Source organism: Mustelus asterias, chromosome 4 (assembly GCF_964213995.1).
Source record: "Mustelus asterias chromosome 4, sMusAst1.hap1.1, whole genome shotgun sequence".
NCBI classification, from domain to species: Eukaryota; Metazoa; Chordata; class Chondrichthyes; order Carcharhiniformes; family Triakidae; genus Mustelus; species Mustelus asterias.
Genome location: NC_135804.1, coordinates 31,076,610 through 31,104,362, shown reverse-complemented (window position 1 = coordinate 31,104,362; position 27,753 = coordinate 31,076,610). Strand labels below are relative to the sequence as shown.

General features: G+C 41.3%; 1 protein-coding gene across 1 annotated transcript in view; it reads left to right on the top strand.

The window, feature by feature from the left end:
* The first annotated feature begins 291 nt into the window (after nt 1–291).
* Nucleotides 292–27,753, top strand: part of tdrd12 (tudor domain containing 12) — a 95,450-nt gene continuing 67,988 nt past the window's right edge. Inside the window, exons 1-9 of the mRNA XM_078211997.1 lie at nt 292–312; nt 421–585; nt 1,930–2,066; nt 7,660–7,715; nt 7,828–7,883; nt 8,055–8,162; nt 10,770–10,992; nt 14,783–14,963; nt 16,290–16,398. Coding sequence (XP_078068123.1) covers nt 292–312; nt 421–585; nt 1,930–2,066; nt 7,660–7,715; nt 7,828–7,883; nt 8,055–8,162; nt 10,770–10,992; nt 14,783–14,963; nt 16,290–16,398 — 1,056 coding nt within the window. The remainder of the gene's footprint in view (nt 313–420; nt 586–1,929; nt 2,067–7,659; nt 7,716–7,827; nt 7,884–8,054; nt 8,163–10,769; nt 10,993–14,782; nt 14,964–16,289; nt 16,399–27,753) is intronic.

Here is a 27,753-nt window from a genome sequence, read left to right as displayed (position 1 = left end):
ACTTATGGGGTCAGACACACACAAACTTTTGCTTTCTTACTGCACAACAGCTTGATTTTTCTGAGATGGCTCTGCTTTGCAACTGGGTGCAGCTATGATCGAGGTTCCTAGACTTCTCATCTCCACTTTACTTAACAAGTATCTGTTTCACCCTGTTACAATGCTAATCTGCATCTCAAGTCTTCAGTGCAGCTAAAATTCCTATTAGTTTTTAATCCAATTCTTTAATTTTAATTTTGTTCCAACTCCCTAAGTGAGGTATTGATTTTGTTCCAACTCCCTGAGGTATTGATGGTGGAGAATTCAGTGATGGTAATGGCATTGAACATCAAGGGGGGATGGTTAGTTAGATTCTCTCTCGTTGGAGACAGTCATTGCCTGGCATTTGTATGTGACTAATGTTACTTTGTGTGTGCTTAGGTGGAAGACCCTGGCTGTTTCTGGGGGCGAATAACAAATGGCTTCAGTGATTTGGTTGAAAATGCTAATCAGTATCAAAGATTGGAGGAAAAGATGAATCAACTCTACCACCGAAGCCATGAAGATTTGGAAGAAATTAAACTTCCTGTTCTAGAACAAGGGCAGGTAATTAGTTTTTATACTCTGCCTGAGAACATTTATAAGTAAGAAACTGATACCTTAGTTTACATAGCAAATCTTCTTCTGCTGCTAATGGAAATAAATTGGAGCCTCTACCATCACTATATCCATATCTGCAGGCTACAACATGCATGTAAAAGTGTATGTTGCCACTGCAACATGGACTCCTTAGGGGCTGATTGGCTCAGGTGGCTGGTGTGAATCAGTTGGTGCCCCATTCCAGCTGGCATGGAATCAAGATGTGCCTCCTTGCCCTACTCATGATGGAGATCACAGTGCTGTGGATTAGACCTGCCTTCAGGCAGGGAGGTCAAGACGAGAAGAAATCTTCTGCTGCATAATCTATGCTGATTGTTCAGTGCACTTCTGAAGGGATGTTGCAATGCCAGAGGAGTTCTGTTCAGAAAAGATGTTAAGCTGAGGCTTGCTGCTCAGATTTATGTTAAAGACCCCATGGTATTATTTAAAGAGCAAAGTTCTCATGGTATTCTAGTCAGAATTGTGAATTCACCAACACCACTAAAACTGATTGCCCAGTTATTCCTTTTTATTTACTGTTTGTAGAGCCTTTGCAGCTTGTGGCCTTGCCTGCCATGTTTGACTATATAGTAGTGACCAATTTTTAAAAGGCCATTTATTGGTTGAAAAGCATTTTGGGAATTAAAGTTTATTAATTAGTCACAAGTAGGCTTACATTAACACCGCAACAAAGTTACCATGAAAATCCCTAGTCGCTGCACTCCAGTGCCTGTTCGGGTACACTGAGGGAGAATTTAACATGGCCAATGCACCTAACCAGCTCGTCTTTCAGACTGTGGGAGGAAACCGGAGCACCCGGAGGAAACCCACACAGACACGGGGAGAACATGCAGACTCTGCACAGACAGTGACCCAAGCCGGGAATCGAACCTGAGTCCCTGGAGCTCTGAGGCAGCAATGCTAACCACTGTGCCACCATGTCGCCCAAATACCAGAGGATATAGGGGAGGTAATAGGATGCAATATGAATCCAAAATCTTTCTTTACTTTCCAAAGGAACCTTTTACATTTGTATACGTTCTAACCAACTATTTAAGAAAGTCTTTTGGAAAGAATTCCCTTGCGTCCAATGCTGCCTTTTGTCTCTTCTCAGCGAGCAAATTATGAGAACTGAGGTGAAGTCTCATCTGTGGATAATGGTGTTCAAAATTTGTAGGAATAAGTAAAGCTTCAGTATCATTTTAGCCCTAACAAATTTAAGCTCAAATACATAGCTACTGGAGTAATCCATACAAAAAATGGAGCTTGTATCTCTCCTAATTGGCAATGACTTTTTGTCTTTTGTTGCAGATATGTGCTATTTACTGCCATGAACTACGGTGCTGGTGCAGAGCAATACTAGAATCCCTTGTATCAAGTGGAAGTAGTTATCTTGCAGAGTGTTTCCTAGTTGACTACGCAAAGCATATTCTGGTGAAAGCAAAAGAGTAAGCATTAACTATGCACAATTTGCTTGAACTGTTGAGAGATTGATTTAAAAACTATTAAACTAATGATCTAGTAATAAAACATTCTAATTTTAAAAAAGAATTTTGGTATTCATCAAGGTGAAACTTATTACTGTTGGGAATTAGAGGGAGCACTCCCTGATTCATTGGGGAGACTTTCAAAGGGAAAGGAGTCGGGCTCACTGGCACAATGTATTTTGTTGGTGTCAGGATATTAATACTGTCATCCATGATGAAGTTATGGATGGCAAGAATCCAGTTCTGAGTGTGCAAACATTCTGGGGAGAAATATGGGTGGTGATTGTAATACTTTGGTGAGATGAATCTCTATTTTTGCCAACTTTCTCACGCAGCATGCTGCTTGAGGGATTGAATGGAGTTTGTATCCACGGCAGTATTGGGCCCTCCGATAGGCCTAGTGAAGAATACTGAAGCGATACATGGGTCAAAGCTTGTTTTTGAGGGCTTAATGGCAGGTTTGAAGGATTGCTCAGTATTTATGATGCGTAGGTATTAAAGTGAAGGACTCGATACAAAGAATCAGATGAATTGTGCGTGAGGGTGATGGATGGAGAAGAGACTATAAAAGGCCATAAATTTGAAATTACAGCAATGAGGTTGGGTTAAGTGGTAGCTATTGTATACATAAAATGGACACAAAGCTTAAAAGACTGTTCAAGTTAATCAAATATGAATATTTTTGAAAATTGCGTATTATCCATTATTCATATTTCAGATGCCTTAAAATAATTCTAGTATGGGAATATCTCTGCATATTTACCAAACTTGGTTTTAATGCTATGAAGGGCTAACTACTTTGGTTATGTTATGTTTTATATCCCCCCAATCAATTCTCTCTCTCACGTAAAAATCATCCAAGTAACTACCATTGACTGGTATTTTGTTCAATTCAAAATAACATTGATATCTGCTGAACCGTCAACACTGATTTCTTTACAGCTTTTTACCCATGAGATGAAGCAAAATAATTTTGTGTTGCACATGATTCAAGTTTAACATGGAACAAAAATTGTTTTAAAGCAATAGAATCTTGTGACTTTTCTGGTAGATAATTTGCCTAAAGGCTTTAAGTTATTATCAATGGCGTTGTGTGGGAATAATCAGCCTTATTTTTCTTTTTACATGTCCATTACTAATTAGGAATCTGAAAAATGTATCACTTAATTTCTCTTTATATGACTGCTAAAATCATTGTAAGAGTTTTTTTTGCAGTTAACATATGGATCCTTTTCAAATTTGCATATTCAGATTACTACCTACTGAAGTTAGATTGAAACACTGAAAAGAAGTAGGCCCAGATCTTCCAGTCTGTGGATAGTCGGCGAATGGATGTACCCCAGAAAATATGCTATGGGCCACCTTGGAATTCCAGCACAAGGACTCTTTCAGAGCTGCCTGGGAAGTGCCAATGGGCAATTCTGGGGCCCTCCTGATGGTTCCAACTAACTACCCTGGATAGTTACCCAGAAATGTTAGCCCAAAAAAAACCTAGTCTAACTATACAACTAACCCCCACAAACACGCTCATTGACACCATCCCTCTACCAAGTCTCAACAATCCCTGACCAGACCTGACCTGAGTGCTCCTCCATCCTGACCTGACTAGCATCCACCACGTGACTACCCTGATCCCACCTGACTGGCCCTGACCCAACCCAGTTGTTAGCCTACCCCTTTGCCGACTTGTCCTACCCATTTGTCCACTTTAAAAATAGCTAGAGAAATATGGTAAAGCAGCTTGGGGATATTTAAACTTCTGGAATGTGGCAGCCAGTGCTGCAAAAAGGGAGCGTGGCTTCTGCGCGGATTTTCTGTGCTACTTCCTACAAGGTTTGTTGTATTGGTTCAAGTGTAAAGGATCCTCAATCAGAAGATGGTTGAAAAATCAGAGAAAGGTACATGTGCACTTTTTTCTGATTAGGGTGGGAAATTGGGTTTCTGATCTGATCAGAGTTCTAAAAGTTCACAACCCTCTGAGAGAAAAGAATTATCCTCATCTCTGTCTTAAATGAGTGACCCCTTATTTTTAAACAGTGACCCCTAATTCTAGATTATCCCACAAGAGGAAACATCCCTTCCATGTTCACTCTGTCAAGACCCATCAGGATCTTGAAGGTTTCAATCAACTCGCCTCTTACTTTTCTAAACTCTAGTAGATACAAGCCTAACCTGTACAAGCTTTCCTCATAAGATCTGCCATTCCTGGGATTAGTCGAGTAAACCTTGTCTGAACTGCTTCTAACATATTTACATCTTTCCTTAAATTAGAATACCAGTACTGTACATCTCAGCAACCATATCTTCAGTCCCTTCATCCAAGCCATTTATATAAATTTTAAAAAACATTGAGGCCCCAGCAGTGATTCCTGTGGCACACCACTGGTCACTTCCTGCCAGCCAGAAAAAAATCCATTTTAGCCAACTCTATTTCATGTCGATGAATGTTTTCGCAGTGTGTATATATCTATGAAACTATTCACTTTGGAATGTGGATTGTCTTTAAAATCAGTGGAGTGCGTGGCAGTTCTTCTCCCAATCAACATCTATGTTTCTGTTCAGTGTACGAAGAGCAGTTGATGCTTTTTGGAAGCTACCGTACCGTGCTAAAAAGTTCACATTGTTTGGCATACAGCCAGTGACACTGCACATTGATGTCTGTGAAAAGAAAGCAAAAATTGGGTAAGTGTGAACGTTGCAAAAAGTAAGATAAACTCTGTTAATATTATGTAACCCACACCCAAATGTACAGGTCTTACAGATCAACCAGTTAATTAATCTATTTTGAACCCTTTTTAAAACCAACTAATGATCATTACCAAAAAATGTTCCCACCCAATATTTATTAATGCTTCAGTTTATTTAGCTGATCTCAAAGTGTCTGTCTTCAGGGGTAGCCAATAGGTTCTGGGACATGTTTATAGCATTATTAGCCAGCTTGGCTTGTGGCTTTAAGGCCAGTACTCTGAGTCCTTGAAAGGAAGAATCTTTAAATTGGAGCTTAATTATTGGTGTTGGAAATTGCTCCTGGCTTGCTGCTCTTGTAATCTTAATTTTACATAAGAACATATTTTCTCAGATCATTATGGCATTAAAAGAAACAAGGATAATTAAGAATATAAAAGGCACCTCTCCACAAGAAGCAATAAGAATATGGTTTCAAACATAAGAGCAGAAATTAAATAGTTCATAACATATCAAACTGATCTGTACAGTTGATTTCTGAAAGTGTTTTTTTTAAATGGCGAACTATGGTGGAAACTTGGGGTAAAAAGATGTTGAGGGTTTTTTTTATCAGAGACTTGGTAGTGCCGAAACTTCAGCTAATACAAAGACTGCCCAAGTCAATATCCTGGTTAAGGACGTATCTTTATTTGACCAACGACCGCTGGGCGAGATTAGCATTGGGCAGTCCAACACCCCTCTGATGAGAAGGCCCAATACCACTCTGAGGTTACAATACATCTGTCAAAATAGTTATACATTTCCCAAGTTTGTTTTTCCTGCCTTCCCATTAGTTATAAACCAGTCATCATTTGTACAAATCAATTGTTGTTAACAATTGTCATATTTCCTTGGCCAATTACATTCTATCCTCTGACATCATAGAATTTCATTGGTCCATTCAACCCAGAAGCTCCTTCCCCCTGTCGCTTAGCAACCCCTGATGCTTAGCTATAGAGTTCAAAGGTCCTGACATCACCAATACTCAATTATGTCCGTTGTCAAGTCAGACAGTTGATATTCTCATGTCTGAGAAGCACCGTCTTACCAGTACAAATTGAACAGCTCTATTCATTCTGTGGCTTTGGGAACATACACTGTCCATAACCTATGCTGATAAGAATATGGTTTCGTTGTGGTTTCATTATTGCAAAGAATGTGGTGTCTCGCTAAGTCTTCATCCCATTATGCCCTTGAAGCAGCCTGCTTTTTGGCTAAAGTGCACAGATTATTTAAAAATGCATCTGAAATGCATTTTAAAATCCAAAATACACATTTAAATCAGAAGTACTTTTTCAAATCTCTTGCTATGGTTATATGTCTTTGTGCAGTGTTGCACCTCTGTTACTCTGTAAGTCTGATCTTAAGTTAATTCACTCAGTGCTAGTAGTTTTATTAGTGTCTTAAATCCCTGATTATTTGAAATTTCTCTAACGCGAGTTAATGTTTCAGGTCAACGCTCTTTCATATGAATTCAGTTTTGATGAAAGGTCCTTGTGCTGGAACATTAAGCCTGTTTCTCACTCCACAGATGCTGCCTGACTTGCTGAGAATTTCCAAAATTTTCTGTTTCTATTTCAACATTCGCGGAACTCTGTTTTTCAATTAGGAGCTTGGAGCCTGTTTTGCTCCATTTTCAGTGCTTCCCTAGTGATGATGAAACCCATGTAGCTGACTCCCAAATTGCATCAATATCTCAGCCTTACAATTTTTGATCTTTGAAATAAGCAAAGATGTGCCTTCTGGGTCATCACAATTTGCTATTAAAGCAAGTGATTCCTGCTGCGTGCTGTAGTCTTGTTTCATGTCACCCTCCTGACCCTAGCTTTGTTTAAATATTACATGGGTATATCATTAACTTTCAAAGTATATCAATTTTAATTTTAATATCCTGTACCCCTACCCACCTTCCCAAACCTATTCTTTACTGTGCTGCTTCTCGTCTATTGTACTCTAGCATAGACTCATTTGAGGTGGGGAGTAGCCAACTGTGGTCTGAGTTAACTGAGCAGTGCAGTGGGCAATATCTGATATGTTCAGAAATTAAAAGTTGATGCCCTGATACCTTCAGAGAGTAGTTAATTATTTATATGGTGGCTAGTGCTTTGGGCTGGCTTGGTATTGAGCGTAACACTAGAGCAATTTGGAGGAGCTTTTGCTTTGAAAAGTTGGGGACGAGCCCGTTGAGAAAAGTTCCAGCTAAGAACAGTGAGAAAGATATCCTCAGTCATATATCTGAAGTATATTTCATGGTTTTGTTTCATCAAGCCTTATGCAAACAATTTGTATCGGCTCATTTCATTTCTTTGCCTCCCACCTCATGGCCCATTCCGTGGAAGTGAGGCAGGAGTTCTGATGAGAGGTGGCAGCAATATAGTTTAAAAAAAACAGAAGCAGAGCTAAAGATTTCTGCCTGAATTTAGCCTTGAAAAGGAATTGTTTTCCCCTTTCAAATATTGTAGTGGATCTTCCATATATGGAGATAAGTTCTTGTTTTTAAACAGTACACTGCCATATTTCAATAATAGTGAAATGGTTTTTATGGTGTGTTTTTGACATTTTTCTAGGAGACAGTAATTCTCACCGCTATGTATTTTTTATTACTCCAGTATAATCTCAAATGTGTTTTGTACAATCTGAATCATACTAATGTACATTATTGTACCAAAATGTTTTCAAACTTTTTACAGCATTTCTAAAACACGCCATGTCATAAAACCAAATTTTGGAAACGGGATTTTAAGACTTTTTCTTGACTTCTCCCTTCTTTCTATATTTTGACTTGTGTCTTCATTTTTGTAGAAACTGCAAATTCCAATTTATTTTACAGCCCAACAGTAAAATGGGATAGTGCCGCAATACAGTATTTCCAAAAAGTGGCTCAAGGTATGTTTTTTTTTACCCTTTTAAAACCATGATCAAACATAAAGAGTCTTAGATGAAATGGAGCATATGTTGCTCTTGAATATTCTGATTAAAGTTGTTGGTTTGCATTTAGGTGGTATTTTAAGCAGTTATTATAAAATGTCTTTTGCACCAAATATCTATAGCTTAGTCCGTAAAACTATTTTTTTCAACTTTCAAATGTGTAGTAGTACCTTTATTATGAACTAGAAATGACCTGAATGTGGTAATAAATGTACTTTTAAAGATTACCTTTGGCTTTACAGCTCTGCATTATACAAAGTGAATCGTTTTCAGTCATGATTGTTGCCTTATTTGTAGGATTTGTTTTATTATCCAACAGAATCTGAAGTTGTTGAAGCAAAATTACAAGGTGTTGCTGGGGGTACCTTTGCAGTTCAATTATATCTCACTCTGAATGATGTAAAGGTAAATTGTTGAATTAATGCAAATGGTTGTGCAATTAATAAATATAAAAGTAGAATTTCTTAATTAAAATAAATAACTATGGACACAGTTGATTGATTATACCTTATGTGTTTTGATAATTGGAATATTTCATTTTCAGTGATTGTGAAATGACGTCACTTTCGTGATTACAGTCCTCATTCTTTAAATCTGTCAATAGGATTTTTCTGCTGTATGCAGTGACTAGGAAACGTAATACTTGCTGTCCAAAGCCTGTCTGAAAGCATAGGGGCCGTGTGCTTGATGATCGAGGTTCTGCAGCTGGCACGCAATGTGACATGGAACAAGAAGAATTTTTTCATCTTTCCCCAACAATAACAAGGACCTCAAGAAGGGCTCGCAGGATTTTGAATGGTCCCAGGGGGAAACCGGAAGTGGCAATGTTGTTGTTGCTTAGAGTACAGACCGTCTCCGTTATGCAGTCGTTAAAATGATCAGTCGGTTTCTTCTCTTGTCCTCGTATAATATGAATGGGTCACCAAGAAGCATGAAAAGATTTAATGGGTAACTTTTTTTAAAGAAAGGAAACAGCTGAGGCAAAAGGGGTATTGTGCTTGAACTACTCCAAGTGGTTTGCTTGCTTAGTAGATTTTAAGCAGCACCTTTGTAATTGGACCTGTGGAGCTGGTAAATTGTTAGTGTCAATAGAGGCAGCAGTTCAAGATGAGTATGTAAATGTTGGGGGCTATATCTCAATTGAAAAGGCTAATTCAGCACAGTATATCAATATTTTAGTTATTTGGCAACTAGAAACTGTTGGCTTTTGTTGTGGGAAATTTACCACCGGAGTCAGACTGGAGGTTCAATAATACAGTTTTATTTCAGATACGAAGCTTCGGGGAGAAAGCACTGGTACTCCGCAGTACTTGGCAGCTACCTTCTCAATCATACAATAGCAGTCGATCATTTTTATACCTTTCAGACAATAGGTAGTCCGGACATTAGCCGTTTAACACATGGTTATAGTTGAGTAGAAGATCATGGTGATCGACAGTTAACACATCGTTACAATCAGACAGGTACAGACATGGGCATTTAACATTGCATTGTTCATAGAATGGATACATTTCCTCTATCAATGACTGGCTTCGATCTATTCATTCAGTGATTGGTTTTTGTTGCATTTATGTTTCCAGCTATGGCTGATCTTATTATCAGACCTTATTGTTCTGGGTCTGTCCTTATCTTTAAAGTGCCTCAAGCTCTGACTAGCTTCCTGCAGCATTTTGGTTACTGTATGTTTTAATTTTAAGTAGCTGTCTGTGCTAAAAGCCAGTGCCTGCTTAATGTCTCTTCCCAGGTAACCATTTTGTGTGCCAGGTAACCATTTTTATAATTTTCCCCACTTCACTTTAAGTAGACCTTGCACACAAAATAGATTAAAAAGATAGATATTTTCACTCTCGTAATTCATTGAGATTATATGGAAAATCACAAAAGTAATGTAATTTGGGTAAAGTGTTTCAAAATTGGAAACCTGCCTTACATGTGGACAGCCTAGACCAGTGGTTCCCAAACTTTTTTCACTGGGCCGCACTTTCGGAATAAAAATTTGCTCGCGGCGCACCAAATTTTTTATTGATCAGAAATACATTCAAAAAAAACCAACTCCTAGCAGTGCTTGATTCATAACATAGAACACAACTACTTTATAATATGATCATAGGACATCCAGAAGGTATGAAACAATGCTTGTTTAAATGTTTCTTTGATTATCCTTGAATCTTCCCGCCACACTTGCCATCCTCTCTCGCCGCACCAGTGTGGCGCGACGCACCCTTTGGGAACCACTGGCCTAGACTCTTGCTATAAAGCCAAGTATGAGGGTCCTAAATTAATTAAATTTGCCTGTCTCGGTGTAGGGCTTAATGCCCACAGCATAAAACTGTTCAAGACTCAATATGTGACATCAGAATGAATGTTGATAAGATTTTCTAAGTTTCCATAAAAACAGATTATTTTGGAAAAACAGGAGATTAACTCCACATTTGAACCAAGCTTGCAATGACCTAACTGTTTTTGATAAGTGCAAGATGTGGCACTAATGTTCCACTTCACAAAACAAAAATGATAAAACAGGTAAGTAAATACTAGTTTGGCTCATTCTCATTCTCTGCAATGTATAGTTTTCATACTGCATAATGAAAGCTTCACAGCCCCTGAACTTGTAATTTCTTTTTTTTAAATTGCATTTTATTGCGCACACACACTTTCTTTTGAGAACAGATAGAATTTGAGGTGATGTTGTGCCATAGTGCTATTAGTGGTGATAAAGTGAAAAGCAAGATGCTGGAGGTACTACAGTTCCAATAGTGGTAGAGAGTTGCAAATACATAATAATAGTTGATAAGTATGATTAAAATCCTGAAAACTAGAAGATTTGTGGACAGAGTGCATGATAATGCAAGGTTTTTTAAAAAACAATGAACCAAATTTCATCCCAATTTTGACCACCGTTTATTGTATATGCATGTCTTTTTCATGCCTTCTGTAATATGAATTTATGATGTGGATTTTTTGAAATTCGTAATGATTTTTCAGACAAGATGTTAATTTTTCTTTTTATAGGTGTGTCTGAATGATGATTTAGTCGCAAAATTCTTTGCATGTTACATCTCACCAAAAAATCTAAATCTGGTGAAAAGTCTGAATTCTTCATCAGAAGTGTCTTCAATATCGTGCCAGAAAAAAGAAGCACCAGTTAAAAAGAATACTGGTCATGCAGCATTAGCCCTTTGGCCTGAAATTGTGCAAGGGACTGCACTTACAATATTAAACCAGGAAAAGCAAGGTGAGATCAAGCTCTTGACAAGGTCCGTTGCTTTCTGCTTTTTCATATCTTATGTCAAATTATCATATTTCATCAGTTGTAAGGCATTTCTAAATGCTGTTTTGCTTACAGTCTTTTGTATCTATTTTAAAAGGGCATATTCTGTCGTGAGACTTTCTTCACTGGATATTTTATATGTGCATTTTAATCGTTGCTGTGAACCACTTCATAACATTGAATTTTAAAAAACTCCATGTTTCCCCTAGATCCCCGCTCGTTTCTTGCCCAAAATCTTAAATTTGTGTCTTCTATAATCAGCTACTCATCTGCTCCAAAGAGCACAACTCCAGCTTCTCCAATGTAGCTAAAAAACCCTTCATCCCTGAAACCATTCTGGTAAATCCCTGCACCCTTGAACACACTGGCATTCTTCCTAAAGAGTGGTAACCAGATCTGGATGTAATACTCTAAGTTGTGACCTAACCAGAGCCTTGTGAAAGCTTAGCTTCTCTTATAGAAACAGAGTCATTTGCCCTGCTTTTGAACCCAATTGAGTATATCTCTTGAATAAGCCTAAAATCTCAAATGCTTCATTCATTTAAGCTCTCAGTATGTGTGTGTGCACAAACCCGCAGATCCCTATTTCTCCGCACGCTGAATTTATAATTGTGCCATTAAGCCTATATTGTCTCTCCCTATCCCGTCTGCCAAAATGCTTATCTCAAGCTTCTGTATTAAATTCCTTTTGCCACTTGTCTGCGTATTCTTCTCATTTGATTTATTATTGTCACGTGTATTAGCATACAGTGAAAAGTATTGTTTCTTGCACGCTTTACAGACAAAGCATATCGTTCATGGAGAAGGAAACAAGAGAGTGGAGAATGTAGTGTTACAGTCATAGCTAGGGTGTCGAGAAAGATCAACTTACGGTACGGTAGCACAGTGGTTAGCACTGCTGCTTCACAGCTCCAGGGTCCCGGGTTCGATTCCCGGCTCGGGTCACTGTCTGTGTGGAGTTTGCGCATTCTCCTTGTGTCTGCGTGGGTTTCCTCCGGGTGCTCCGGTTTCCTCCCACAGTCCAAAGATGTGCGGGTTAGGTTGATTGGCCAGGTTAAAAATTGCCCCTTAGAGTCCTGAGATGCATAGGTTAGAGGGATTAGCAGGTAAATATGTGGGGGTAGGGCCTAGGTGGGATTGTGGTTGGTGCAGACTCTATGGGCCGAATGGCCTCCTTCTGCACTGTAGGGTTTCTATTAATGCAAGGTAAGTCCATTCAAAAGTCTGACAGCAGCAGGGGAGAAGCTGTTCTTGAGTCGGTTGGTACGTGACCTCAGACTTTTGTATCTTTTTCCCGACGGAAGAAGATGGAAGAGAGAATGCCTGGGGTCCTTAATTATGCTGGCTGCTTTGCCGAGGCAGCGGGAAGTGTAGACAGAGTCAATGGATGGGAGGCTGATTTGCATGATGGATTGGGCAACATTCACGACCTTTTGTAGTTCCTTGCGGTCTTGGGCAGAGCAGGAGCCATACCAAGCTGTGATACAACCAGAAAGAATGCTTTCTATGGTGCACCTGTAAAGGTTGATGAGAGTCGTAGCTGACATACCAAATTTCCTTAGCCTTCTGAGAAGGTAGAGGCGTTGGTGGGCTTTCTTAACTATAGTGTCGGCATGGGGGGACCAGGACAGGTTGTTGGTGATCTGGACACCTCAAAACTTGAAGCTCTCAACCCTTCCTACTTCATCCCCATTGATGTAGTCAGGGGCATGTTCTCCTTTACGCTTCCTGAAGTTGATGACAATCTCCTTTCTTTTGTTGACATTGAGGGAGAGATTATTGTTGCTGCACCAGTTCACCAGATCCTCTATCTCATTCCTGTACTCTGGCTCATCATTGAGATCCAACCCACTACAGTGGTGTCATCAGCAAAGTTGAAAACCGAATTGGAGGGGAATTTGACCACACAGTCATAGGTGTATAAGGAGTATAGTAGGGGGCTGAGAACACAGCCTTCATAGAAATCATAGAATCATAGAAACGCTACAGTGCAGAAGGAGGCCATTCGGCCCATCGAGTCTGCACCGACCACAATCCCACCCAGGCCCTACCCCCACATATTTACCCGCTAATCCCTCTAACCTTCGCATCTCAGGATTCTAAGGGGCAATTTTTAACCTGGCCAATCAACCTAACCCGCACATCTTTGGACTGTGGGAGGAAACCGGAGCACCCGGAGGAAACCCACGCAGACATGAGGAGAATGTGCAAACTCCACACAGACAGTGACCCGAACCGGGAATCGAACCCGGGACCCTGGAGCTGTGAAGCAGCAATGCTAACCACTGCGCTACCGTGCCGCCCTTGATCTCACCTCAGCCTTGTGGGACACCTGTGTTGAGGATGATCGTGGAGGAGGTGTTGTTGCCTGTCCTTACTGATTGTGGTCTGTGAGTTAGGAAGTTCAGGATCCAGTCGCAGAGGGAGGAGCCGAGGCCCAGGCCACGGAGTTTGGAGGTGCGTTTCATGGTAATAATGGTGTTGAAGGCTGAGCTGTAGTCAATAAATAGGAGTCTGACATAGGTGTCTTTGTTATTCCAGGGTTGAGTGCAGGGCCAGGGAGTTGGCGTCTACTGTGGACCTGTTGTGGCAGTAGGCAAACTGTAGTGGATCCAGGTAGTCCGGGAGGCTGGAATTTATTCGTGCCATGACTAGCCTTTCGAAGCATTTCATAATGATGAATGTCAGAGCCTCCAGCTGATAGTCATTAAGGCAGGCTGCTGGGTTTTTCTTAGGTACTGGGATGATGGTCGTCGTCTTGAAGCAGATAGGGACCTCAGATAGTTGTAAAGAGAGGTTGAAGATGTCTGTGAATGCTCCTGCCAGCTGATCCGCGCAGGATCTGAGTGCTCGTCCAGGTACCCCATCCGGGCCAGTTGCTTTCTGTGGGTTGACCTTCGTGAAAGCTGCTCTGACATCTGCAATGGTGACCCCAGACACAGGTTCTTCCAGAGTGGAGGGCATGCTCTCACTGACCTCTTGCTCAAAACGGATGTAGAATGCATTGAGCTCATCAGGGACGGGTGCGTTGGAGCCAGTGATTTTATATGCTTCATCTTGTAGCCTGTTATGTCTTGCAGACTTTGCCATAGTCGGTGGGGGTCGGTGTGGCTAGCCTGGGACTCTAGCTTGGTCCAGTACTGTGTTTTGGCATCTTTGATGGATCTCCTTAGATCGTATCTGGCTTTCTTGTATAGGTCAGTGTCGCCTGACTTGAACGCCTCAAACCTGGACTTCAGCAAGCAGTGGATATCCCTGTTCATCCATGGTTTCCGGTTGGGGAACACACAGATTTGCTTCTTTGGCACACAGTCTTCTGCACACTTGCATCTATGTCCTCTTGCAGTCAGTTTGGTTTTATTCTCAGTTTGCCAGAACTTCATTGTTTGGTAGCATCGGCAAGTTTAGTGTTCCAGTGTCCACGTCATTCATTCTCCCATTGTTATGTGGATGCCCTCTTAATATAAGCTAACATTTTATCCCTCAATCAACATCACAAAAACAAATTATCTGGCTATTTCCATATTTCAGTTAGTGGGAGTTTGGTGTCATAACTTATCTGCCGTATTTCCTACATTACAAAATTGACTACACTTGGAAAGTGTTTTATTGATTGTAAAATGCTTTGGGGCATCCTGTGGGTCATGGAAGGCACTATATAATTGCATTTCTTTTTAGTTTTGAGTTCCATATTAAGTTTCCCTTGTTTCTTCTTGTGAATTAAATATGTTTGGCCTTCGTAATGTTTCTCTAGGCTCTGCTGGGCAAGAGGCAGTTGCTCAATGTCTACAATCCCAAGAGAGACTATCCTGGGAAAATGTGAACAAACGATGCAGCAAGATAACTGTATCATTATCCAGCAGAAAATCAGTGGAGTCTTTCAAAACGTTTTCCTTTAGTCCTTTGGAAAAACAATCAGATTGCGAGAAAACAAGGTATGTGTCTTTCAATTTGGCTTTCCTCTGCTAATAATTGTTTAACAGCTACAACTCCATTAAATTGTATATTTTTCATCTTATGGTACTGCTTATGGTAAAGCAGAACAGGGACATGATCTTTTGCGAGACATAGTGTCTTACTCTGTTTCTGAGTAATGCCTTATTATGCAGTCAAATTGTTAAGGCTCCTGTACAATTTTCCCAGGTGTTACAAATTTGCATCAGTACAGTGAAAATTCACACACTTACAGCGTATTTATTATTATGGCAGATAAGCCAGATTTACTCAGAGTAAGTTAAATGAATATGTCAGCTACTATATATATGCTGAAGACACCCACCTCCATCTCTCTGCCACTTCCATAATGAATGAATGAAAATATTTTCTGGAACTGAACATCAGGAAGATTAAAACCATGCGTGCACAATACTTTTGACGCATCTTAATATATACTAAAGGCAATCTTACATTTTAACCTTGGAATCAGTGAAGAGTAACCGGCATCTAATCAAGTTAAACAAGGTCCAATTTTAGCCTATAGTCAAGTTGCTTATAAGTGTACTTGAGCAGACAAAAAATGCATGATGTACTGATTTGTATTTGTAAGAATATTCCTTCCAACCTGCTTTTAGTAATCCAATAAATTATTGGCTAGATATATATTAAGATTCGAGACTTCCAGTCTGTATCATGATTTCTTTGTGTGTGGTTATCTGTCGGTTATGCCTGAGTGTTTGTTTTAAGATGCAAGCTGTTTAATGTTGCACTTACCTATTCCAGTCCTTCAAAAGCTCAGTATTGCTATGGACTATGGTGCCACCTACTTGTATCCCTACATGATGTGACCTCCATTCTCTACAAGATGCCTATGCACATCTATGGCCCTGGCTAGATTATTTCTTCCACCAACATTTCCCAGCTTTGATATCATCTTTAGTAAATATTTTTTTGCATGCTCTCCACCCTTCCTGAAGTAACTTAACCATTGGTTCATACATGCTGAGCATTGCATCTTTGCTTTGTGTTCTGTGCCTCTTTTTTAAACAACTTTATTGCATTGTTCCCAAGTGTCTGCTCTTAAGATGTTCCCATTTAGTGCAAATTTATCTTGATTTTCCAAAAATGTATTGTTTCACGAATTTTCATATTAAATTTAATCCCATTTATCTGCTATAACCTATTGTGTTCTATGTCCTCCTTGAAGGTGTTTAATGTCCTCTTAACTGGAAATAGAAAAGAAATTAGTAATCAGGGTATGAGTTTGTGAATCTGCTGCCGTGTATTATTCATCTCTCATCCTCACCCCCTTTTTTTAAACTTAGGTTTTACCTCCATGGTGAAATGAGAAAGGACAAGAGAACCTCCACAGCTATGCAGAAATACGATGAAATACCAGCTTCGACAAGTTATGTTTTTTATTCTATCACTAATGTAATTCAGTTGAAAATAAAAATGTGCAATAAAATATTTTCCAGGGCTAATACATGGTAAAATCTCACCAAAATTATAATTACTATCATTCATCTTTTTAAAATTTACTATTTGCTTCTGGGATAGCGAATGAAGTTTCTCCATTTGAATAACTGAGTCAGGAACAATCCTTAATCTAATTCTAGCTCTGTGCTGAACACAGTGGGACAACAGTTAGGCAGCTTTAATTGGTTTCAGTGGAATGAAGTTAAGGAGTGAGAGGAAAATTGGCTGGGGTTCCTGCTTCTGAAAGCTATGTCGCAGTTCCTACTGGATGTGAGCATGTGTTGACATTGTGAGAGGATCAGAATTGTATTATGCTGTGTTTAAGTAGCCTGGCAACACACTCTCTGAAAACATGAGGATGAATTATAACCACTCAGATAAGCTAATGGAGGGTGACCGACATGTATGGAATGTAAACTTAAGGAGTCCATATCCTTTGAAGAGCAAGAAAATAAACTGATGAGAGGGCAAAATGACGTATTCACAAGCTACCACTACACAGAAAAGAGTAGAAATGCTAATATACTGAGAGAGTGACATCTTTCTGGCTTTTAAGACGATAATTTGTGCTGTGGTGGTCGACTCTATGATAAACATCGCCTGCTGTGACTCTGGCGGGGCCCGCCTGCGGGCTGGGATTTGAGTTGGGGGAGGGGAGGGGGCTGTTGGTGAACACTTAGTGCCAGAGGCCATTGGCGCCTGGGCTTGGTGTTGTCAGTGAAGTTTGTCATCATGCAGACTGAGCCCTTTAGCTCTTTAAAAATCCTGATAGTTCTGTTTTTTTAAACCAGGTCTCTTTGACAATTGCTGTGCTGCTGCCTCCAACCTTCATGTAGCTTCAAGGTACCAATTGGGTTTTTTCTGGAAAGCCATGAAGCTGCCTGAAGGTCAGAATAGTGGTCTTAGTTGAATGTGTGTGAAAAATGCTAAGTGAAATCCCTGGAATTGTTTTAGAACTAATTGGATGTTGTGTGTGGTATGCTGGGTGTGGGGGGGGCAAAGGAACAAAGAACAATACAGCACAGGAACAGGACCTTCGGCCCTCCAAGCCCGCGCCGCTCCCTGGTCCCAACTAGACCATTCTTTTGTATCCCTCCATTCCCACTCCGTTCATGTGGCTATCTAGATAAGTCTTAAATGTTCCCAGTGTGTCTGCCCCCCCCCCCCCTCTCACCTTGAACCTATGACCCCTCGTGAACGTCACCACCGACCTGGGAAAAAGCTTCCCACCGTTCACCCTATCTATGCCTTTCATAATTTTATACACCTCTATTAGGTCACCCCTCATCCTCCGTCTTTCCAGGGAGAACAACCTCAGTTTACCCAATCTCTCCTCATAACTACGCCCTTCCATACCAGGCAACATCCTGGTAAACCTCCTCTGCAGTCTCTCGAAAGCCTCCACGTCCTTCTGGTAGTGTGGCGACCAGAACTGGGCGCAGTATTCCAACGTTCTATACAACTGCAACATCAGACCCCAACTTTTATACTCTGTGCCCCGTCCTATAAAGGCAAGCATGCCATATGCCTTATTCACTCCTTCTCCACCTGTGACGTCACCTTCAAGGATCTGTGGACTTGCACACCCAGGTCCCTCTGCGTATCTACACCCTTTATGGTTCTGCCATTTATCGTATAGCTCCCCCCTACGTTAGTTCTACCAAAATGCATCACTTCGCATTTATCTGGATTGAACTCCATCTGCCATTTCTTTGCCCAAATTTCCAGCCTATCTATATCCTTCTGTAGTCTCTGACAATGTTCCTCACTATCTTCAAGTCCAGCCATTTTTGTGTCGTCCGCAAACTTGCTGATCACCCCAGTTACACCTTCTTCCAGATCGTATATATAAATCACAAACAGCAGAGGTCCCAATACAGAGCCCTGCGGAACACCACTAGTCACAGGCATCCAGCCGGAAAAAGACCCTTCCACTACCACCCTCTGTTTTCAAGAAATTGGGAGAGGTTGTAGGGGCCACTTTAGTGAAACTGAACAAAGTCAGAACAAAATCTCTCAATAAAGGAAAGCTCTGTGTCTTGGTTTCTGCTTCACCATCAGTCTTGGATTCTTTAACGCAAGAGACATAAAAATCTTTGGCCTTATCAAAAGAAACCATAAACCGGAAGTGATGTAAACCAAGATGTTGACTCACTAATGCCAGTTTTATTAATTTTGTAAAGTCTGGGAATGAAATCTTTTATTTGTCACTAGGAGATTGCTTAAGGATTTATAAATCTCTATTCCGCCCAAGGTTCACCACAGGCTGTAAATTCACAATATACAACATAATTTGTATGATAACTTCTAGGATGAACGGGAAACAATCCAGCTACAATCTTAATTTTTGTATCTTGTATCATTCTTCATTGGAAAAAGTCAGATCAGCAATTTAATCTACGTTTTTCCTGAGCTGCTGGTTGATGTGATTTTCAGATCTTGGGGTAGTGTGATTTGGGTAAAAGAGCAGGTGCCATTTATGCTATACTATGTGTTGGTACCAGAGAAGTCAGAGTGGTATGGCTATATTAGTTGCAGAGTTGAATTATTTTATAAATGCAGTTATTTCTTTGTAGCCACTTTCCTAACATCAGTTGATTGCTGTGATTAATTATCCTTGCCAAATAAGCATTGGGCTTATTCTAATTACACTCCTTGTGTGAAATAATTAGATTGAATAATATCATGCGCCCAGGCAGGAGAGTCTTCTGCAGAATGGAAATGATCGTGTGCAGTTTATCTGAGTTTCTCTCTGCCATATGTGAATTTATTATTACTGTGTCCATATGGTGCAATGTGCAGAACGTGTTAATGAAGGCTGAGGCAGACACTGAAATCAGTCTTATTGTCTGCACAATGTTATAAATAACTGGCATATTTTCCTGTCAAAATAATATTGCACAGTGATAAGGTAAAATTTTTGCTTTCTGGTTCCTTTACTAGTCAAAGTGCAAGCACCTAAAGCACACCCACAAACTAACACTGCGTTAGATCATTGTTGTTCTTAATATTAATGACCCATGTTGCATATATGTTGGATAATATCTGTAACCAGATATCAATTTTGGGTGTTATCATTTTACAGGGACCTTTTCAATGATTGGTGAATCTTGAAAGGGGAGAAATATACATGAATTAGGGAGAAGATTAAAGAGGAGGGATAAATAATGGGCCTGGAAACAGGAGAAGCATTAGGGTCCATGATTTCTCTCCCAGCTTTGGATTCAGGAGCCCTACTCTGGCATGGCACTCTTTACCATATTTGCTGCAGAGGAAGAAGTGGTCTGAGAAGATGCATTATTCACTGGGCTGCCACCTCAGCCAGCTGAGATTTTTATTTCGTCTAACTTCGAATGCCCTTCAAAAGGTCACAATGATCAGCAACTGTATCCCAGTTGTCAGTGTCTGCCATATTCACATCTCCTTTGCAGGTAGGTGTACTTGTAACAGAGGAATATACATCCAAGAGGTTATGACCCAACGGCCTGTTTAACCTCGAACGATCTTCCCAATGAATGTGGCCAAGCCAACTTGGACATGGTAGGCTTATTGATGAGCCTATGGCGATGAAATTAACGTATCTGGGACCTTCGAGTTATGATGACCTTGTCATGCCAAGAGATGCTGAGACAACAGATAGCGAGGATGGAAACCATTCAACTTTTGCTCCTGCCTAGAGTGTGTTGGTCATGTTTCATCACTGGAGGAGTGCACTGAGGACGCAAGCTTGGTAGACTCAGTATGGTGCAGTTGTTACATACTCTCTCACATAGTTTGGACAAAGCAGCTGCAGTTTTTGCAGTTTGGGTGTTGACTTCAGCATCATGTGACAGAGTGCTCGACGTTGTGGAGCCTACATATGAGAAGCTGTCAACATCCTCCAAGTTCTCATTGTCAACGCCAATAGATGGCAGTATGGCAGCAACCTGGACCATTCTGTCGGCTTAAGCAAGCTCTACAAGCATGGGAAAGCCGTATCCATTTTCCACTGGAAGTGTTCATTGGTATGGAATGCTAGTGCAGTATAAAGCAACATTCTGATGAGGACATGATGCACTTTTGCCCTGGATCTTAGACAAAGCTGAACAGCTTTTCATTAGTTGTGGCATACAAGTAAACAGCCTCTGTAGACGATCTGAGGGCATATGACAGCAGCAAAGAGAAGACCATGTTACCGACTCTCCATACCAGAACACAATCCTGCTTAACCTCACAACGGATCTTAAATTGTTCCTCTGTTGCTCTGTTACTGCTGAACCTATCCATTATGTTGTCACAGAAAGAAGTCGTCACATTGAGCAGCTTTAACGGGCAGCTTGAATAGAATGCCTCTGCCCAAATGGTTGAATGCCTGGGTGAGATTGATGAAGGCAACATAAAGTAGTCTCCTTTGTTTTCAACTGAGAAGCTAATATCAATTGTGGATCTCCCATTTCTGAAACCACAATAGGAGTCAGGGTGGATGCATAAATGAGAGTATGTTTATTCTCTGCATCTATTATTCTTGATTTGGAAAAAGTAACTTGAATAAATAAACCTTTGTCGTCCTGAAAACTAGAGTGCCAGTTGTCTGGAATTTCTTTGGCAGACCCAAGCATTCCTGCAACATCTTAGTACAGTACTTTGCGAGTAGGCACGTGGAAAATGCAGTGTTGGGATCTGTAAAACAATTTTTATCACTGCTTTAGAATGTTTTATATTTAAAGTAAGTATTTATATCATTTTTCTTCTGGTTCACAGACCTGTGATTAGGCATTCTAACAATCCATAATCCAGAAAATTCCAAAACCCAGAAATGACTTGGTCTCAAGCAATCCAAAATGGAGATGTTATATTTGTGCAAGAGAGGTTTACAAAAGCAGCAGCCTAGGAATATTCATGTGAATAGATAGCTGCACTGAAGATACACCATGCATTTTGTTCTCTGCATGCATTAAGATTTAATGGGGTATGGGATGTGCTTTTATATAAAATATATCTGCATTGTTGTTCATCAAGTGTGATCACTATTAGCATTTATACAATTGTTTTACAGACTCCTACAGTTTCTAAACCCAGATCCATTGAACACAGAAAGTGAACTTGAATTTCATTTGCAACAGGTAACTTTTGATGAGAAACTATCCAAGTGCTCATTCAAACAAACATCAATATAGTTGACTTTTTTGAGGTGATTGATAAGCAGTCTTTTTTGTTTCATGTACTTCATCAGTGATGATATCTGCACTGCAGAAGTAATGATTGTAATTGTGAAAATTTTGCTATGATCACAGCTGACTACTAAAAACCATTTCTGAATTATTTGATGTCGAAACTTGTGACCTTTCTTGGCCCCACCCCTCTCTTGTAATTTTAAGATGGTTCATATTATTGCTGTGAGGTACTGAGTGTGGCTGTTATCATTTTGGGCAGTGAAATGTTTGTTTAAAAGATACTTATGCACTTCTACTTTGTGTTCTATCTTTAGTTACACACTTATGGAATAAATTGTCATGTGTGGTGGGAGAGGGGTCACAAAATATTTTTGCCGCCTTGGGCAAACTGGGTGGCACAGTGGTTAGCACTGCTGCCTTACAGCGCCAGGGATCCAATTCGACTCCCGGCTCGGGTCATTGTCTGCGTGGAGTTTGCACATTCTGCCCGTGTGTGTGGTGACACGGTGCTCCGGTTTCCTCCCACTGTCCAAAGATATGTGGGTTAGGTGGATTGGCGATGCTAAATTGCTCCTTAGTGTCAGGAGGACTGGCTAAGGTAAATGCATGGGGTTATGGGGATAGGACATGGGTAGGATTGTGGTCAGTACAGACTTGATGGGCCAAATAGCCTCCTTCCGCATGTAGGATTCCATGATTCTGATTCTTCAAGCTGTTTAAAATCTGGAGCTGCCTGATCTTGCCTTTTACACCATGTAAATTAAAGTAACTGTTGTTAGTGTGCGATAGAGCATCCAATGATTGAACTAAACAGGCTGACTTCTGAAGGGCTCCATCCCTGATGTGGATGCTGAAGGTGTGGTCAAACGTCCAGTGCAATACTTCACGAACTAGCATTTTGTAGCAGAGTATGGTTGCCTAAGGGAAGCAGTTTTTAAAAAAAACTACAATTCTTGTCGCCATTTTGCGAAATAACAGAAAGCAAGTATAAATTGTTGGAGTTTGATTACCCTCTGATCTTGGGAGTCTGATCCATCTGACGAGTGGATGGATGAGTTGGATATATAGACACTGGTCATGTTCCTACTAAAGAAGAAACAAGATATGGTCTTGGCATTGTTGCTTCCTAGCAAGTAAAATCGGAAATAAAATATCTTGAGAGCTGGATGTCCATCAGTTGGATACTGATGAATGTTTGAGTTCTTGGACCTTCAGAAGAGATCTATTAATTGCCACTGGCTCTAGTGGAAGCAGTGAATATGGAGTTCTATTTGTCAAATAGCTCCAAGTAAGATTCTGTAAACGGGGAGTACTGAAGATAGTGAATCCATTGTGGGATAATGGGCACTGTATGTAACGTGTGAGAAAAGATTACTGAATCATAGAATCCCTACAGTACAGAAAGAGGCCATTCGGCCCATTGAGTCTGCACCGACCACATTCCACCCAGGCCCTACCCCCATATCCCTACATATATACCCACTAATCCCTCTAACCTACATATCTCAGGACACTAAGGGCAATTTTAGCATGGCCAATCAACCTGACCCGCACATCTTTGGACTGTGGGAGGAAACCGGAGCACCCGGAGGAAACCCACGCAGACACGAGGAGAATATGCAAACTCCACACAGACAGTGACCCAAGCCGGGAATCGAACCCAGGTCCCTGGAGCTGTGAAGCAGCAGTGCTAACCACTGTGCTACCGTGCTGCCCATACTGATTGACCATATTGGCTTAAAACGATTGCTGGAAAAAAAAAATCTCTACATTAGAGAGTCCTGCAGTTACGTCCAGAAACTGAGATGATAGACTTCCAACAACCATCACCATTTTCCTTTATGCTAGGTATGACTCCAACCAGTGGAGATTTTTTTCCCCGGATCCACATTGACTCTTTCTACTGACCTAGTTAGACGCTGCCTTGATGTCGAGTGCAGTCACCTCACCTCTTGAGTTCAGCTTCTTTGCCTATATTTGAAGCAAGGGCTATAATGAGGTCAGGAACTGAGTGGCCATGGCGCAACCCAAACTGAGCATCAGGAGCAGGTTATTGCTAAACAAGTGCTGCTTGATAGTACTGTTGTTGACCCCCTTCCATCAGTATTGATTGGAAGTGGACCAATGGGGTGCTAATTGGCTGTGTTAGGTTTGTTCTGCTTTTTGTGTGCAGGACACAGCTGGGCAATTTTCCACATTACAAAGTCAGTGTTGAAGCTGTAAAGGAACAACTTGAGTAGGGGTGCAGGAAGTTCTGAAGCAAGTCTTCTGTAGTATTGCTAGAGTAGAATCAGGGCTCACAGCCTTTACAGTATCAAGTGCCTTCAGCCATTTCCTGATACCATGTGAAGTGAATCAAATTGACTGTAGGATGAGGCCAAGATGGATGATCCACTCTGCACTTCTGGCTGAAGATTGTTGCAAATGCTTCAACGTTATCTTTTGCATTGATGTGCTGGGCTCCCCTGTTATTGAAGATGGGGATATTTGTGGAGCCACCTCCTCCAGTGAGTTGTTTAATTGTCCAACACCATTCACGACTAAATGTGAGAGCTTAGATCTGATCTCTTGATTGTGGAATCGCTTAGTCTCATCTGTCACTTGCTGGTCATGCGGTTTGGCACTCAAGTAGTTGAGCAAATCCATGTGTTTCCCAACCGGAAACCATGGATGAACAGGGATATCCACTGCTTGCTGAAGCCCAGGTCTGAGGCGTTCAAGTCGGGCAACCATGACCTATACAAGAAAGTAAGAAGTCGCAGAACACCAGGTTAAAAGTCCAACAGGTTTGTTTGGTAGCAAAAGCCACTAGCTTTTGGAGCGCTCGCTGCTCCTTCGTCAGGTGACTCCGAAAGCTAGTGGCTTTTGCTACCAAATAAACCTGTTGGACTTTAACCTGGTGTTGTGAGACTTCTTACTGTGTTTACCCCAGTCCAATGCCGGCATCTCCACATCATGGCTATACATGAAATCCAGATATTACTTGTGGAGATCCATCAAAGTTGCCAAAAGACAGAACCAAACCAAGCTAGAGTCCCAAGCTAACCATACGGACTCCCACCGACTATGGCAAGGTCTGCAAGACATAATAGGCTACAAGTTGAAGGCATGTAAAATCACCGGCTCCAACGCACCTCTTCCTGATGAGCTCAACGCATTCTATGCCCATTTTGAGCAAGAGGCGAGAGCACACTGTCCACCCCAGAAACCTCGACCAAAACCATATCCAAGGTCACCATCACAGACATCAGATCAGCCTTCTTGAAAGTCCAGCCCGTGGAAAGCGATGGGATACCCCAGATGAGTACTCAGATCTTGTGCGGACCAGCTGGTGGGGGTATTCACAGACATTTTCAACCTCTCTTTACACCACTGAGGTCCCTATCTGCTTCAAGAAGGTGACCATCGTCCCTATACCAAAGAAAAGTCAGGCAGCATGCTTTAATGATTATCGACCTGTGGCTCTGACATCCATCATCATTATGAAGTGCTTCAAAAGGTTAGTCATGGCATGAATCAATTCCAGCCTCCCAGATTGCCTGGATGTGCCACAGTTTGCCTATCACCGCAACAGGTCCACGGCAGATGCCATCTCCCTGGCCTTACACTCAACGCTGAAACACCTGGATAACAATGCCACCTATGTCAGACTCCTATTTATTGACTACAGCTCAGCCTTCAACACCATTATTCCTACAAAATTCATCTCCAAACTCCATGTTCTGTGGCTCAACTCCTCCCCTCTGTGACTGGATCCTAGACTTCCTAACCCACAGACCGCAATCAGTAAGGATAGACAACAACAGCTCCTCCTCGATCATCCTCAACACCGGTGCCCCACAAGGCTGTGTCCTCTGCTCCTTACTATACTTCTTATACACCTATGACTTCCCCTCCAACTTGATTTTCAAGTTTGCTGATGACACCACCACAGTGGGTCAGATCTCGAACAACAACGAAACGGAGTGTAGGGAAGAGATAGAAAAACTGGTGCGACGACAATAATCTCTCAACAAAACGAAGGAGATAGTCATTGACTTCAGGTAGCGTAGTGGAGAACATGCCCCTGTCTACATCAATGGGGACGAAGTAGAAATGGTCAAGAGCTTCAAGTTTTTAGGTGTCCAGATCACCAACAACCTCCCCTGGTCCCCCCCACCATGCCGACACTATAGTTAAGAATGTACACCAACGCCGCTACTTTCTCAGAAACTGTCTCCTGTTGTCACATGAACCTAATTGGAATTTAAATTCTCAGAAGACCAAGGAAATTTGGCATGTCCACTACGACTCTGACCAACTTTTACAGATGCACCATAGAAAGCTTTCTTTCTGGTTGTATCTCAGCTTGGAATGGCTCCTGCTCTGCCCAAGACCGCAAGAGACTACAAAGGGTCATGAATGTAGCTCAGTCCATCACGTGGTTAGCACTGCTGCCTCACAACGCCAGGGACCTGGGTTCAATTCCAGCCTCAGGTCACTGTCTGTGTGGAGTTTGCACACTCTTCCCGTGTCTGTGAGAGTTTCCTCTGGGTGCTCCGGTTTCCTCGCACACTCCAAAGATGTGTGGGTTAGATGGATTAGCCACGCTAAATTGACCCTAGTGTCAGGGGGATTAGCAGGGTAAATATGTGGGGTTACGGGAATAGGGCCTGGGTGGGATTGTACATACTTGATGGGCTGAATGGCCTCCTTCTGCGCTGTAGGGATTCTATGATTCAAACCAGCCTCCCATCCATTGACTCTGTCTACACTTCCCATTGCCTCGGAAAAGCAGCCAGCATAATTAAGGACCCCACGCATGCCGGACATATTCTCTTCTACCTTCTTCCGTCAGGAAAAAGATAAAGTCTGAGGACACATAACAACAACTTGAGAACAGCTTCTTTCCTGCTGCCATCAGAATTTTGAATGAACCTACCTCGCGTTAAGTTGATCTTTCTCTACACCCTGGCTATGACTGTGACACTACATTCTGCACTTTCTTGTTTCCTTCTCTATGAATGGTATGCTTTGTCTGTATAGCATGCAAGAAACAATACTTTTCACTGTACACTAATACATGTGACAGTAATAAATCAAATAAAACAGCCAGCATAATCGAGGGCCCAGGCACCCCAGACATACTACTTCCGCCTCCTTCCGTCAGGAAAAAGATAAAGTCTGAGGACACATAACAACTGACTTAAGAACAGCTTTTTTCCTGCTGCCATCAGAATTTTGAATGAACCTGCCTTGCATTAATTTGATCTTTCTCGATACCCTAGCTATGACTATAACACTACATTCTACACCCTCTCCTTTCCTTCTCTATGTATGATATGCTTTGTCTGTATAGCGCGCAAGAAACAATACTTAGTTTCATATGTATTTGTATACAAATAAATCAAATCAATTCTTTCACCAGGTTGACATCTCATTTTTAGGTTTGTTTGGTGCTGCTCCTGCACCAGCATTGATCCCCTAGCTGGGTGGTAGTGATAGTGGTTGCCCAGTCTTGGCATGTATGTTTGAAACCTTGGTGGCGGTGCCACGAAAATAGGACAACTTCTCCACAAGGACTGTGCTGTAGTCACTCCTACCAGTTCTATCATGGATAGATGCTTTATTTGGCAAGCAGGTTGATGTGTCTGAGGCCAAGTATGTTTTTTTGCTCTTAGTTCCCTCGCCACTTGCCACAGACCCAGTTAGCTGCTATGCCCTTTAGGACCCAGCCAGCTTGGTCTGTTGTGTTATTGTGCCACTCTATCTATTCCCAAAACTTGCAAGTATAGCCGCGCTGAATCAAAGAACTTCGATCCACTCATGCTATTGTCTGATCTATGCATTTGTATTGACATTGAATGACATGCGAACCTGTGCCGTGTGCGTACCTTGAAAAGAATCATGAGGATTGGGATGAAGTAATTATTTTAAAGTAGTTATTTGGGCAGACTTACAACGATTCAAACGCCAGAGTTGTGGTTTGTTAACTCTACACAGAGAATTATGATCAGGGAAGACTATTGTTTACAGAAGAATGTTCAAATTGAGGAGCGACCCGACCAGTTTGAACAAACATAAAACAGATCATCTAGATTGTGTACAGGGCTGCCAGAAAAAAACTGGTGCTGCACAGGCCATGAATGGAAATCATCTTCCAGCTAAATCTCACGAA